The sequence below is a fragment of the Oryctolagus cuniculus genome, chromosome 5 (genome assembly GCF_964237555.1).
Source record: "Oryctolagus cuniculus chromosome 5, mOryCun1.1, whole genome shotgun sequence".
Classification (NCBI taxonomy): Eukaryota; Metazoa; Chordata; class Mammalia; order Lagomorpha; family Leporidae; genus Oryctolagus; species Oryctolagus cuniculus.
Genome location: NC_091436.1, coordinates 169,244,442 through 169,260,946, shown reverse-complemented (window position 1 = coordinate 169,260,946; position 16,505 = coordinate 169,244,442). Strand labels below are relative to the sequence as shown.

Genomic DNA, 16,505 nt, shown 5'->3' with positions numbered 1-16,505 from the left:
CATTCTGTTCAAGATTTCTAAATCAAAGAAAAGCCAAATGACCTCGCTATTAAGCAGCTTCACTTCAGGGCAAGTACTGGGCCCAGCGGTTAAGACGCTGCTTGGGTCGCTGACCTATCTCATTGCAGTGCCTGGGTCCAAGGCTCAGCTCTGTCCTGCTTCTAAGTCCAGCTTCCGGCTAATGCAAAACTCGGGAGGCGTCAGGTCATGGCTCAAGCACCTGGGTCAACGTCACCCACATGGGAGACCACATGTCAGTCCAGGCTCACTTCAGCCTCGCCCAGCCCCAGCTGTTGCCAGTATTTAGGGAGTGGATCCAGGGTTGGAAAATCTGTCTATATGTCTCCGATTCTGTGTCTGTCTTTCAATTAAAAAAAAAAAAAGTTCTCATGCTTCTTAAAAAAAAAAAGCCTTGTAACAAAATTAAGGCTGAATTTTGCCAAAACATCCAACAGACAGCTCACAAATGAATGACGACATCTACTGGACAATAGTTTTCTAAATTTCACAGACTTGTCTCCAAACATACGTAAGGCAGCTGGGAGCACGGGGGAAACCAGGTGGAAGCATGCCCCTTGCAACTGTCCATGAGCCGTCTGAAGAGGAGCCGGACATCTCCAGCTGAACGGCTTACCCAAGACTTGCCCTAGTCATAAAAGAAAAGCTAGTTTTGGAACATACAGGACATCTGAACTTACATTCTGTGAATTACAGGACTTTCAAAAATGCTTATTCCTAGTGTTTAACAGTTATCTGGATGCTTTAGACTTTCATTCAAAAACACCCTGTACTTTAAAAAAAATATCTAAAGGTGAGATCTTAACCTACTATTAACCATTTCGTTAACTAAAACCTTAACTCTTTCCTGCACACACAGACCAAAACTACTTTGTGGTAAGACCAACGGCTAGATTTCACTGTTTTGATTCACATATGTTGAAGAACTACTTTTTAAGCTGTTGGAAACTTCATCTAAATCTTTTAACGGATAGATTATCAATAAAACAAAAATAGTTCTATAGCAAAAAAATTTAAGAAAATTGTGTTACAATATTATCAACCTTTCTTATAGATTAAATCTCAACTATCAAAAGCCCCCAAATTTTCCTGACAATTAATTTAATTAGTTTCCAAGTTTCACGCACAGACTGACAGCAGTGGTCTGTCGCCCACTTGCCTCACCATGCCATTCCTCCCTCCAAGTCTGTCACGTGATTTACATCTAATTAACAATTGCTACGACAAACTTTTAAAACATTTATAAACAGACTGAAATACAGGCATATCCAACTTAGTACAACTAATTAAAATCATTTTTCATTTCAAAGAAATGTTGATCATGAATTCGGAAGTCATTTATTTTTTAACTGTAACCATTTCATGTATTTTTATCACAACAAGGTATACAGTGTAAGGCAGGAAAACATTTTTGTTTTCACTAATTATCTCAGACCAAAAACTCTCAGTAATTCTAGTGACATGAAAGGAGTCAAGATGGGCTGGCATTCTGGAGCAGCAGGTCCTCCGCCCATTTCAACACTGGTTCGAGTCCCGGCTACTCCACTTCTGATCCAGCTCCCTGCTATGGCCTGGGAAAGCAGTGGAGAAGGCCCACGTCTCTGGGACTCTGCTCCCGCGTGAGAGACCCAGGTGAAGCTCCTGGCTCCAGCCTGGCCCAGCCCTGGCCCAGCCCTGGCCGTTGTGGCCATTTGGAGAGTGAACCAGCACATGGACAGGATCTCTCTCTCCTCCTCTCTCATTCTGCTTTTCAAAGAAATAAATAAAACTTGTAAAGATATAAACAAATAAAAAGATTCAAGATAAGGCAACCGCTGTCTCTGATAGTGAGCTCCGTGTAGGAACTGAATCAAGCAGAGGAAAGGAGCATTCGGGTGGAGAGAGAACATGGCTTAAGGGAGCAAGTCACTGAGCACTCAGTTCTGCTGAGGCAGCTCACCAGTCTGCTGGACTCTGATGCTACCAAGTTTTGTCACTGAAGACCCACTCATTGTCAGGCTGATGAGATTTCATTAGTGGAGTAAATCTGATTCCAAATAATAAGAACCAACCTTCCTTACGATTACAGTTACACGAACTTAAACTCACTGGTGTAAGCACTTCACTTACATCAGCTCCCGGAATTCCCGAGCCAACACTACGGGAGGAGGGGGTGCACACAAATAAGCCACCTGAGGTCACCGAGAGTGACACTCACCGGATGTGTCTGTTAACATACTGATGCTCCATGAGGAAGTCTGGGGACACACACCGTCCAAAGGCACGGGGCGCAAGATCCTAAGCAGAGACGGTGCGGGCGGTGCGGCTGTGGGCTGTGGCTGAGGGTGAGGACCCCAGACAGTGGCCTCCGCACTGCGAGCTGCACAGCCCTCAGCCGCTGAGCGTCACGGGAACAGGGTCAGACCAACCATGACACGTGGGTACGCGAGCTCTGGGCAAACCTGCGAGGCCCTAGGTGAGCACCTCCTCGTCTATGAAGACAGCCAGGCCCACGTCCCCTGTAGGGAAGGGCACTTCCTCTGCATGAGGCTGTGCACTGAGAGTTCTTGCCTAACCAAGATGGCAGGAAGCAAGGAAAGAAGGCTACTGCTCTGGTATCTGAGTGCTCACACGTAAAGTCATTAACGCCTGCTGAATTAAGGGAAGGAGAGGCCGGCGCCGCGGCTCACTGGGCCAATCCCCTGCCTGTGGCGCCGGTACCCCGGGTTCTAATCCCGGTCGGGGCGCCAGATTCTGTCCCAGTTGTTCCTCTTCCAGGCCAGCTCTCTGCTGTGGTCCGGGAAGGCAGTGGAGGATGGCCCAAGTGCTTGGGCCCTGCACCCCATGGGAGACCAGGAGAAGCACCTGGCTCCTGACTTCGGATCGGTGCAGCGGCCGGCTGCAGTGGCCATTTGGGGAGTGAACCAACGGAAGGAAGACCTTTCTCTCTGTCTCTCTCTCTCACTGTCCACTCTGCTTGTCAAAAAAAAAAAAAAAAAAAAAAGGAAGAAATGCACTGCTACGTCAGACTTCAGAGACTTTTTTCTGCCTTACCTGTGTCTCTCTTTCTGCACTAAGTAAGAGTGATGGGTTCGAAAACCCGCTGTACAAGGGTTGGCGATGTGGCGTAGCAGGTCAAACCACCGCCTGCAGTGCCGGCATCCCATATGGACGCCGGTTCAACTCCTGGCTGCTCCACTTGCGATCCAGCTCTCTGCTGTGGCCTGGGAAAGCATGGAGGACGGCCCAAGTTCTTGGGCCCCTGCACCCACGTGGGAGACCTGGAGGAAGCTCCTGTCTTCTGGCTTTGGATGGGCACAGCTCCAGCTGTTGCAGCCATTTGGGAAGTGAACCAGCGAATGGAAGACCTCTCTCTCTCTTTGTCTCTCTGCCTCTCCTTCTCTCTCTGTGTAACTCTGACTTTCAAGAAAATAAATCTTTAAAAAAAAGAAAAAAGAAAACCTGCTGTATAAAGACAGACATAAATATCAACAAGGACCTGGTAGGTAAAAAAAAAAAAAAAAAAAAAAAAAAAGTAGACAAAGAATCAAAATACACAAAGAAAAAACAAAAATCCAGAGCACAGTCTGTTTCCTCCCCAGCATTAATTTGCGTTCAGGGTCAAACAAGGCCAGCGCATGCCCTGGAGTGCCCAGCCACCTTCCCACCTTCCCACCTTCCCCAGGGAGGAGAGGGAGGCTATTAAACCACAGAAGCCACATCTTTGAGCAGAGGTTCAAACAGTTTTAGTCCTTGTCCACATCCACTGCCCGTGCAAGGATGGCCTCAACCCCCAGGAAGACCCGCTTCTCCCAGCTCCCCCGGGCAAACCTGACTCACAGGACCCCTGGTGCAGCTTAAAGACAAGGGTGCTGGCGTCTACATTCCAGGGGCTGGACACTGGAAGCATCTGAAGGATTACAAAGGGATCAGTCCCTTTGTCTAGAGGCTAGCCAGGCACTTAGGATGTCTGCACCCCACCCAGGAGCACCGGGTTCGAGTCCCAGCTCTGACCCCAGCTTCCTGCTAGTGTGCACCCTGGGAAGCAGCAGATGATGTCTCAAGTCGTTGGGTTCCTACGACCCACAATGGAGACCTGGATGGAGTTTCTGGCTTCTGATTTTGGCTTGGTTCAGCCCCAGCTGTTGTGGGTATTTGGTGAGGAACCAGTATGACAGATCTGTCTGTCTCTATTTCAAGTAAGAAATTACATTAATAATAAAAAAAGAGTCTAAATTTCCTTGCACTACACACAAAACTCAGAGTCATTATTTCATTTTCATACTTTCTGGGCTACCGAGTGTATGATGACTAATGTATTGTGAACAGGAGCCCAGGAAAATGCGAAGGCCCCAGAGAGAAACTTCTGCAGGCTGGCAGTGAGGGGTCGGGTCACATGACCTTCAGATTCTTTCCAACCATCAAATTCTAGAACAGTTCAGGCCTGCGTGCAAACGGCAAATACTGTATCCCTGCTGACCACGTGGCCGTGGTCTGCTGCCAGCCACAGCACCCATCCTCTGGTTCTGAATCACTGACAACAAATCTAAGTTTCCTTTTTCTTTACCTGACCATCTCGTTTAATCCTTGCAATCACCTGTTGGGCAGACACGCTTCCTCTTTTACTATTTTCTTTTCACGGATGAGGAAACAGTCCCAGAACCATCAGGTTACTCGTCCAAGGTCATAAGGTTATTAATGTTAGGGCATTATAACTCTTTTAACCAATCTTAAAAAAGACAACACTTACTATAGGCACTGGACTGTACTTTTTTTTTTTTTTTTTTTTTTGACAGGCAGAGTTAGATAGTGAGAGAGAGATAGAGAGAAAAGTCCTCCTTCCATTGGTTCACCCCCCAAATGGCTGCTACGGCCAGTGCGCTGCGCCAATCCGAAGCCAGGAGCCAGGTGCTTCCTCCTGGTTTCCCATGCGGGTGCAGGGCCCAAGGACCTGGGCAATCTTCCACTGCCTTCCCAGGCCACAGCAGAGAGCTGGCCTGGAAGAGGAGCAGCCCGGGACAGAATCTGGTGCCCCAACCGGGACTAGAACCCGGGGTGCCGGCGGTGCAGGTGGAGGAATAGCCAAGTGAGCCACAGAGCCGGCCTACAATACAGTTCTTAAAAAAAAAAAACAAGCCTCTAAAACTTAAACCAGACATTCACAGTGGCTTAGCCCCCCATGGCCAACTTCACACACTCACCTCACTGATTTGAACCAGACATTCACAGTGGCTTAGCCCCCCATGGCCAACTTCACACACTCACCTCACTGATTTGAACTAGACATTCACAGTGGCTTAGCCCCCCATGGCCAACTTCACACACTCACCTCACTGATTTGAACTAGACATTCACAGTGGCTTAGCCCCCCATGGCCAACTTCACACACTCACCTCACTGATTTGAACTAGACATTCACAGTGGCTTAGCCCCCCATGGCCAACGTCACACACTCACCTCACTGAAGAGGCTTCCATTGACATAGGAAATCCAGAGCTTCCAGAAGTTAGGCAGCTGGCTTAGAACAAGCTTGGTCAGCTTCTCGACAAATGCCACCCTGTGGGGAGTTCTGTATCTCCACGCTGAGGGGCAGAGAGCGAAGTCCAGTGAGCCTGTGAGGTGAGCTTGCTGTCCTGCCCCCCCATAGATGAGGCCCCGCCCCACGGGGCAAGCACAGCTGGATCCAGTGAGCGCGCCTGTCTGTGAGTGACCCTGTGAGGTAAGCTTGCTGTCCTGCCCCCCCCCCACCATAGATGAGGCCCCGCCCCACGGGATCCCGAGTCAAGTCCAGGGAGACAGCCTGGCAGCCACGGCTTCGGGACCTCCTGTGGCACAGGCGGTCAGAATCCCTGGCGTCTGACCGGGACGGCACAGTGGAATCGAGGGTGACTGACATGCACTTGTGGAGAAGGGACAAGCGTGAGCCTGGGAGCTGCCAGTACTCACACGCCAGACCCTAAGGAAATGGAGTTGCAGGCACATGGGCGGAGCTCTCACAGGTGAGAACTGTCACAGGGACCCTGAAGACCACAGATGACTGCAACCGTGCATAACAACACTGCTGCTAGGACCGCTGGCCGACAGCTTGCCTGCCCGACCTTGGTGCCGCTTGCACCCGGGCTACACTGTTTCGGCACCGCGGATGTGAGCGACCTTTCTCTTTCTGCCTGAAAAGCTTCCGTCGCCTCCACTTCCCAGATAAGCCCATGACCCATCAGAGCCCAAATTTCCCACATGAGCAAATCCCCCGCTTCTCCCTGGGTCAATGTATCAGCTTTGGACGGGAAACAGCCAACACAATCCACGCGAACACATCGTGTTGCGCCCACCCCCACCTCCCCGCCCGACTAGAAAGAGCCCAAATCCCAGGGAAGCACGGGGGGGTGGGGGGCTGCTTTGGCTGCAGGAGCCTGGTTTCCCGGGCGGCAGCGCTGGCTGGGTCAGGCTGCAGCCCCAGAGCTCGGCGACGTGGGCGGGAAGAGGCCCCTGTGAAGCAGGACCGCTGAGAGGGCGGGCCGGCTCAGGCCGGCTCCGCATCAGGAGGGCCACCGGGAGGAGAGGGCTTTGGCTTCCCAATCTCTCCTCAGCAGGACAAGGCGAAGCAGCGCTGCCCCGCGGCGGCAGTAACATCAGGGCCAGCTCAACCTTTCAGAAACGCTCTGCACAGCCAGCCAGCCAGGGCAGGGCAGAGCCGGGCAGAAGCACGCAGGTAAGAAACTCACAGATTCCACTCCCACACACAGATTCCACACAGTGAGTGCAGTGAAGACTCCGGGCTGGCCGGCCTCCCACAGGTGCTGCAGTCAGCGCGGAGCAAGGACTCGGACTTCTGTGCCAACAGTAACTTCATGGGAATTAACAAATCGCCGAGATTTGGGGGGCGCAGTAAGGATTCCTCATCTGGACTCCCGGGCCGCTTAGGCATGGCCAAGTGTGTGGTGGGCTCCATGACGTAAAAAAGAGGACAAGAAAACCTAGGCATGGAAGCTTTGAAAGACTTGCTTTATACGGCAGCGAAAGAGTGCCTGTCCAGGAGTCACGTGCCACAAGCTGGCTGAGCAGTCCTGCAACCCCTGTTCCCTGAATCCTCATCTCAGTTCTCTGTGGGACTGACTGCTGCTGAGGCCAGTGAAGTGCCCGGCACAGCACGAGGCACCGCTGCCGCGGAGCCTGGTCAGCTCTGTGTGGTCTCACCTTCTCAGCACACAGCCAAACCCTCGACATATACACATATGCTGTAAGGGGCACACACATTCCACATACACATGTACTCCACATGTACACACATGCTCGAATATGCATGCACACTCCAAACACACACATACACTTCACATATGCATGCACACTCCACACACACATACTCTACACGTACACACATACCCTCCACATACGCATGCACACTCCACACACACATACACTCCACATATGCATGCACACTCCACACACATACTCTACATGTACACATATACACTCCACATATGCATGCACACTCCACACACACATACTCTACACGTACACACATACACTCCACATATGCATGCACACTCCAAACACACACATACACTCCACATACGCATGTACACTCCACACACATACACTCCACATATGCATGTATACTCCACACACACATACACTACATGTACACACATACACTCCACACACATACACTCCACATATGCATGCACACTCCACACACATACACTCCACATATGCATGCACACTCCACACACACATACACTCCACATATGCATGTACACTCCACACACATACACTCCACACACGCATGCACACTCCACACACACACACTCCACATATGCATGTATACTCCACACGCACATACTCTACACATACACACATATGCATGCACACTCCACATACACACATATGTTCTACACATGCACGCACACTCCACATATACACACATGCACTACATATGCACTCACACTCCACATACACACAAATACATGTAATGCATGCTCTACATATGCATATATACTCTGCAGACATACTCTACACATACAATATGTTCTACCTATGCATACACACTCCACACACATGCACATATACATCCCACATATACATACATGCTCTACCTATACATGCACACTCCATATACACATAAAGACTACACATACATACTCCACATATACACACTCTACATATACATACTTCACATACACACATCCAACACACATACACATGTACCTCACACACATGCATTTCACATATACATATGTACTCTACATATTCATGCATACTCTGCATACATGTATCCATACATATACGTTCCACACACATGTATGGTCTACACATGCATACATGTCACACATGTCTGCCACATGTAATATACACTCCATACAAATGCACTCCACATATGTACTCTACATATACATGCATACTTTCCATACACATGCATACCACATATATATCAACACATTCTACATATATACACCACATATACACATATACTCCACATAAACACATTCACACGCACAGCACACACACATAAATGTACACATGCATATACTCTGTGTGAGTAGGCTCCACAGAGAAGCACACCACATACATATGTACACTCCACAGACACATACATTCCACATACACACTCCAGGCATCCGTGCACTCCACACTCCACACGTGTAGAGATCACCGGGTCCCATGAGCAGTCCACCACAGGTACCACTCCCCAACCCCTAAGAGAAACACGGGGGAACGCTGCCTTCTCACTCATTCAAAAGGAAAAAAATTTTAAAAACCACAAAATAAACAATCGAAGTCCGCTTTGCTCCTGTTAACCTCGTTAGTTCGCAGGCATTCCATGTGACCTCACTGTACGACGAGAAAGGCATGGAGACACCATAAACTAAAACAGCAAGCCAGTGCCAGAGGCTCCCGCCAGACCCCCTCAGCGGTCTTTACGGCAGGCTAAGCAGTGCGCTCAGTCTGTCCGAGGTGACCTGGTAAGGAGTGCTAACACAGCTCATAAACACTGTTGCCAGACAACCACGCGGCTACCGAACACGCGTGTGCTCAATCACTACGGGCTGGGGAAAGAGCTGGGTTCCCGCGGCCTGCTGCCCAGTGACACAGGACACTTCTCGGTGCTGTGCTTTACTTAATTTTTTATTACTTGCAAATGCTGTTTACGTACAAATATATGTGATGAGAGTACTTCTCCCGCCCCCATGCCTTCTAAATCTCGGTCATCCAAATTCTGATCAATATCACTGAAAACCTGGACGCTTTTCTTACTGAATCCACAATACCCAAGCTAGAGCCCACACGAAATATCAGTGACAGAGGCCGTCAGGAGCGACTTGCTGAGAGTGATGTAAGGAATGAGGACGCGGCAGGAACACCCAGTGTCTTCCAGGGAAGGCAGGAAGCGTGCAGGCTCATCAACCTCACTTTGATCACAGAGCTGAGAGGGAGTTCCTCAACGTCATCCATACCTGCGGTTTACTGCAAGCGATCCTTCCTAACGTCCCAACTTCAAGTAATAATTCGGAGGAAATTAAACTTGATTTATTTGACTTCCACTTCCAGCCACACAGGAACAACGGATGTAACCGCCAGCCATAAACAATCAGAAAAGTGGAAGAAACTCTATACATCAAGCCTTCTCAGAGCCCGACAGTGCGGAGCACAGGCCCGCGGTGCCTGGGGCAGGGGACGCGGGTGCTGGGTCTCAGCCTCCCCGGCCGGCTGCCTTGCACAGCTTCTGGAAGCAGAGGCACAGGAACAGCCAAACAAAGCTCAGAGGCTCTTCTGAGTTCAGGACGAGAGACCAGGGAACAGGAGGCTGCAGTGACAGGAAACCACAGGGAAGAGCACAGACAAGGAGGGAGCTACGAAGGAGAACGCTCCAGAAGTCTGCACAGGGGGCCTCCTAAGACAAGCCTCTGCATACATGGAGTGGCGCTTCCCAAAGCCAGGCTGAGACCACCAGAGACCACAGAGAGCAGAGCTCCCAGCTCTGAACAGCACAGGGGTACGAGGGTGTCTCCTGGGAGTGGGACTGAGCAGTCCCTGGAATAAACTTATTCTAGAACCGCTGTAACCAAGCTTAAAACAGGCCTCGGAGGGACCCTGCAGGGACTGGGCTGCCTGCGAAAGCAAAGAAGTCCTGCATTCTGTGAGGGAAGACAACAGAACTCACACACTCAGAGCCGAGTGGTCACGGTGTCTGGGACACAAACTGGAGAAAACAACAGACGCGCCCATCCGCACGGAGCTGTGCGTCCTGACCAGGAAGCTGGGGCAAGCCAGTCACCAAGACCAGACCCAGGCATTTCCATTGCTGACACTCCAGGGTGAATACTAGATTTCAAAAATCAGAGGCTGAAGCCCGGGGCAGGCATTTGGCCTGGTGGGTAAGACACTGCCTGGGACGCCAGCACCCCACGCTGGAGACCTGGGTGGCCCAAACTTCTGAGAGGTGCGCAGGCGCGGAGGGAGGCACTCACTGTCGTAGGGGACGAATGCGCACAGGCTAGAGGTCCTTGTGGGCGTGGAGGGAGGTACTCACTGTCGTCGCGTCCGGACTGAAAGCTGCTTCCTCTCTTGAGCGACGCCGTCTGCGTGAGATGGGCCAGCGCCGAGGGGCGCCCGTCGCTCTCTGCATCCAGCATGGGGCTGTGCAGGCCTGGATTCCCTGCGAGACACGGGGCGCGCGTGAGCTGCCGGTGCTTCCTTGGCTGGTCTACTGTTACCTAAGGCATTTCTACTGAGAACAATAAAAAATATTTTCTCAAAAGAGCTTTTCACAGTCATTCCCACTGTCGCAGATTCGGTTTAAAACAGATTTGGTTGCAACAAACTACCTGGCAAAACTCACGCAGCATTAGAGAGTCTATGTTCAGCAAAAGCAAGGCTCAAAAGATCTGAGAGGGGCACATAGCAGGTAAAGCTGCCACCTGCAGTGCCAGCATCCTTCATGGGCCGCCGGTTCAAGACCCAGCTTCTCCATTTCCAATCCAGCTCTCTGTGATGGCCTGGGAAAGCAGTGGAAGATGGCCCAAGTCCTTGGGCCCTTGCAACCCACGTGGGAGCCCCAGAAGAAGCTCCTGGCTCCTGGCTTCGGATTGGCCATCTGGTGAGTGAACACGCGGATGGAAGGAAGACCTCTCTCTCTCTCTTTCCCTTCCTCTCCTTCTCTCTCTGTAATTCTTTCAAATAAAGAAATTTTAAAAAATCTGGGAAGAAATCAATTTCTACTACTTGCTAAGAGTCCTGATTCTTTTTTCTTTTTTCTTTTTAAGATTTATTTCTTTATTTGAGAGGCAGAGTAACAGAGTGAAGGAGAGACAGAAAAAGAGAGGTCTTCTATCTGCTGGCTCACTCCCCAAATGGCCATAATGGCCGGAGTTAGGCTGATCCAAAGCCAGGAGCCAGGAGCCTCCTCTGGGTCTCCCATACGGATGAAGGGGCCCAAGGACTTGGGCCATCTTCCACTGCTTCGCCAGGCCACTAAGGAGCTGGATCAGAAGTGGAACAGCCGGGACTCAAACTGGCTTCCACATGGGACGTCGGAGCTGCAGGCAGAGGCTTAGCGTACCATGCCACAATGCTGTCCCCTAGTGGAATAAAGAATTTTAAAGACTTACTAAGCTCCAGCTACTGGGCTAAACATTGTCCAAGGAGCTCTACTTTGGAAAACACTACATCTCTGATAAGAGTTACATAATCCAGTGTTCAGACAAAACACAAATATGTGTGATAATGGAAAATCAAACAGTAAAGAACATATATTCTTGGGGTCAGCGCTGTGGCACAGCGGGAAAAAGCTGCGGCCTACAGCGCCGGCATACCATATGGGCGCCGGTTCTAGTCCTGGCAGCTCCACTTCCGATTCAGCTCTCTACTATGGTCCGGGAAAGCAGTAGAAGATGGCCCAAATCCTTGGGCCCCTGCACCCATGTGGGAGACCTCGAAGAAGCTCCTGGCTTTGGAGGGGCATAGCTCTGGCTGTTGTGGCCACCTGGGAAGTGAACCAGTGGATGGAGGACTTCTCTCTCTCTTTCCCTGCCTCTCCTTCGATGTAAATAAATAAAATGTGTACATAGGAGCCGGCACTGTGGTGTAGTGGGTTAAGCTGCTGCCTGCAGTGCCACCATCCCATATGGGCGCTGATTCGAGACCCAGCTGCTCCACTTCCAGTCCAGCTCTCTGCTATGGCCTGGGAAAGCAATAAAAGACAGCCCAAGTCCTTGGGCCCCTGCACCCACGTGGAAGACCTGGAAGAAGACTCCTGGCTTTGGATCAGCTCAGCTCTGGCCACTGCAGTCATTTGGGGAGTGAACCAGGGGATGGAAGACTTCTCTCTTTCTCTTTCTCTCTGGCTCTACCTTGCTCTGTAACTCTTCCAAATAAATAAAATACATCTTTAAAAAAGAAACATATATTCTTGTAGTATTTCTATTTTTTTCTATATTAAAGAAGTTTGCAGAAGTTTTACTGATTTTCCTCCACATTTTCCTCTGAAGTTTCTATTAGTCACTACTACTTTTAATTGCAGAATTCAGGAAATGATTATCAAAACATGAGTTTTGACATATTTTAAAAGGACCAAAAACTTAGCATAACATCAGAAACACATATGGAAAATTATAATTTAATAGGATTAAGTGTCAAAGGGATCACATAAATAAGACCAGTGTCTGCTAATACTAACTGATAGAATTGAAAAGGAGAGAACGATCCAACATGGGAAGCAGGATACACAACAGACTCAGAGAATGGCAAATGTCCTAACCAGCACTCTGGCCTCAGATTCAGCCCTTAAGCCATTCAGATCTGGCTAAAAAGCCCATGAGAGAATTTCAGGCATGGAAAGCCAAGACACTATGGCAAAAAATGACCTACATGAAAGATCTCTGTGAGTGAGATCCCAGTGGAAAGAAGGGGCCACCAAAGAAGGAAGTACCTTTCTCTGAAGGGAGGAGAGAACTTCCACTTTGACTATGGCCTTGTCTAAATAAGTTCGGAGTTTGTGAACTTAAGAGGCTTCCGTAGCCTTGGCAGCTCATGACAAGAGCCTCCGGTGATTACTGATGTCATAAGTAAGAGTGTCAATGTTGAATCAACAGGAGTCACTGTGCACCTGCTCCCCTTGTAGGACATCTGTCTTTAAAGTGTGGTACTATGAGAATTAACGATAAAGCTAGTCTTCAGATAGTACTTTATACTTTATGTGTCTGTGTGGGTGCAAACTGTTGAGATCTTTACTTAGTATAGAGCTGGTCTTCTGTACATAAAGATAATTAAAAATGGATCTTAATGAAGAATGGGATGGGAGAGGGAGTGGGAGACGGGATGGTTTGCAGGTAGGAGGGGGGTTATGGGGGGAAAAGCCACTACAATCCAAAAGTTGTACTTTTGAAATTTATATTTATTAAAGTTTTCTATAAAAAAGTTATACTTTATTCAAAATGTATGTTAGAAAGGGGTAGGAAGACAATGTAAATTTACCAGGTTAAATGTGTCTAAAAAGGTCCAGGCCTTCAGTCAAGAAGGAAAGCATTTCCCAGTTCCCTTTCGTTCTGTGAGAGGTCTCATCATCCGCTTCCTATGGCTCCGGGAGGGAAAGTTCGGCACCCACTGATGTCCTAACGGGCGGTCCAGCACCGCAAATGCAGCCCCGGCCCCGGGCGCCGCCGGAGGACGCACTTCTGCCCAGCGGCCAGCAGGGGGCGCGCCACCCGTGCGGGAGGAAGAGCCCTGCCCGCGGGCTGCAGGACGCTTTTAAACACCGAATATCAAAGTAGTCACAAGTCACCTACTTCTGTCAAACAGAAGCTTTCAGAAACCTTGGACGTGAATGATATGAATTGATACTTCTCCCCAGAAAACTGCGGCAAACGAAGCGGCTCTGACGGCAGGTGGGCGTGACCACAGCCCACAAAGCGAGAAGCAGGCAACTCCTCCCAGATGCAAGAAAAGCAGCGGAACTGCGGCCGCCTGGGGTTCTGCGGACCGCTCTACTGCACAAGGACGAGCCGCACCCAGGAAAACGACGAAGTTTCCTCTTCCAAGCAGCTCCGCAGCCGCGTTCCCTGCCGGCCACTCTGCCCCGAGCCCGAGGGCAGCGGAGCTCCGGGCTCCGCAGGCCCACCCTGGCCTCTGTGCTTCCAAAGCCGGGCTGCGGATGGAGTCTGAGAAGCCACATGTTCTCTCGGCAGTAAATTCGCTACACAGGACTACTCCTAGGATTTTCATAGATGGATTTTTTAAAGCCTTCTGTGAAACAGGAGGTTGTTACTTGCATGCCTTTCTTTGACCCAATACTAATAAACTGCCCCCTAGATTTTAAACTGGGGCAGGTGTTAATTCTAGCAAGAATTCTCCAGAATCCTGTAGCCACTCACAATCTCAGGCTATAAAAACCAGGGCTCTAAACTATGTGATGTGCAGTATCGTTAGCTGTGAATTCTGACTCTAAAAGTTTGACTCTAAGAACAAAATGGGAAAAATTCATAATCTGATCAATGTTACTACAACTGAGAGACTGATCAGTGGTATTATTATCTTAATGTACAAGAGTTTGCAATGACACTGTATCACAAAAATATGAAAAGCGAGAATTTTTTCAAAAGGAAAAGTTTACCAGAACTTTATACTAAGGTGTCATGGACTGAACAGCCTGGCTGGCTTACGGCCACCATGCACAGTAAGCAACAGAGAGGTACTCCAATGAGAAGCAAGATTAGTCATCTGCCTGCCATCTGCCTGCCATCTGTCAGTTACCTGAGGATAACTACAGGTGCTATCACCCTGGAGACAAAATTACAACCAGGCACACAACCCTGCAGCGTGAGAAATCGGCACATTCCTATTTCTAAGATTCTGTGCGGTAGGAGAAACTACACACAATTCTAGAAGTGGATATTCTTAGGGCATAGTTGTGTCTAATTACACAACCTAGTACTGGAGTTGCAATTTCATCCACATAACAAAGAATAAACATATCTCATCCACAAATACTTGGGAAAAACCCTTTAAATACTTTACACACACACACACACACGATTATTGCTGTCAACAGTCAATATTTTATTTCTCCATTTAAATAAAGCTTCTATAACATGGCAATGACATTCTCAAAGGAAATTATTTTTTCCTTTTTGTGAGTATGCAGACACGTTTAACAAATTATCAACAAACATGAAGGTAGGAAAAATTATTTCTGGAATACTACTCAGACATGGAACAGAACTTTTGTTTTAGTAAGAAAAACCGCTGAAACGTCCGTTTTCGGAGTTTCAGAGGCTGCTCTTTTTTCGAAGCACTAATGGCCGGGTCACTTCACCGGGAGGGTGAAGGTGCAGCCCAGGAATCACCAGGCTTCGGGAAAAGCAAATAAATGCCGGGTCCTCGCAGCTATTTCTCCTGGAAACCCCTCCATCAGCTCCCCACTCCGCAGCTGACAGGGCCCCGCCCAGGGTTTAGAATGAATCCTTAAAACACAAAACAAGAAACCAGCCGGGCTCCCGCCTCGCGGGTCCAGCGCCCCTCACCCCGCAGTCGCCCGCACTGGTTTCCCCGCGCAGCCGGGTGGGGCGCCGCATTCCTTCCGCACACGCAGGGATCTCAACGCCCCGGGCGGGCGTGCGAGGCAGGACGGGCTCCTGAACAGCTCTCCGAGCTCCTCCGGTCACACACGGAGCTCCGGCCCGGGCAGCGCCCCGTGCACGGACCCGCCACGCAGACGCGTGGTCGCCCTGCGCCTCCCTGCCCCGTGCGCGGCCAGGGGCTCCAGGCAGGAAAGCTCTGGAGAGGCACGCGCGAGCTAACACGGCCGGCCAGGCTACCGCAGGGTCCGAACCAGCAGGGCAGGCGACCGGCCACAGCAAGAATCACTTAGGCTTCCACCAGCCCTGCACACTTCTCAGCGGTTCTATGTGGACTTTCAAGGAGAGGAAAACAGGCTTACAACTCGTTACAAAAGCGACAACACACAGTTAAAATATTTACCAGTCAGTATTCTGCAGTTACACAGAAATGCTGGCATTGGCTGCGTGCTCCACCACTCACTGCCTGTATTTTCGTCTGATCAGGGTGGACCGGCTCGAGCTGCAGGAAGCCCTCCTCCAGATGCAGTGAGCCAAGACTGTGGCGGGAAACAGCCGCGGGACAGCAAAGTGGAAAGGTCCCGTGTCCAGCCTTCCCGGCCTGTCCCATCTAAACAAGGATTATTCACGGAGCGGTGAGCGGAGTCCACCACAGGACAGGAGGGGCAGGAGAGGCTTCTTCACCCAACACCCTGCGAGGACGCCCACACGGGATCTCCAAGCGAATGCCGGGCTCTTCCAAAAGGAAATCGGATGCTCAAGTCCTAGTACCTGACTTTGAGAAAACCTACTCAGATTCCCAGTGTTGACTATTAGCCTTGATGTCAACGTGGAGGGTGAAACTGTCTTCAAATTAGATTCACAGCAAATCTAGAATCGTGAATCAAAACGATTAGATGCCACTGTGCACCCTGGCAGGTAAGACTGCTCATAGACATG

General features: G+C 49.9%; 1 protein-coding gene across 4 annotated transcripts in view; it reads right to left on the bottom strand.

Annotated features, from left to right (window-relative positions):
* The window catches only part of EXOC2 (exocyst complex component 2), a gene marked incomplete in the record, with an annotated part of 247,499 nt that overhangs the window by 127,287 nt on the left and 103,707 nt on the right, over positions 1-16,505 (bottom strand). For all 4 annotated transcript variants that reach the window (XM_070074885.1, XM_070074882.1, XM_070074883.1 and 1 more), the window contains 2 exon segments: positions 5,455-5,579; positions 10,526-10,651. In XM_070074885.1, coding sequence (XP_069930986.1) covers positions 5,455-5,579; positions 10,526-10,651 — 251 coding nt within the window.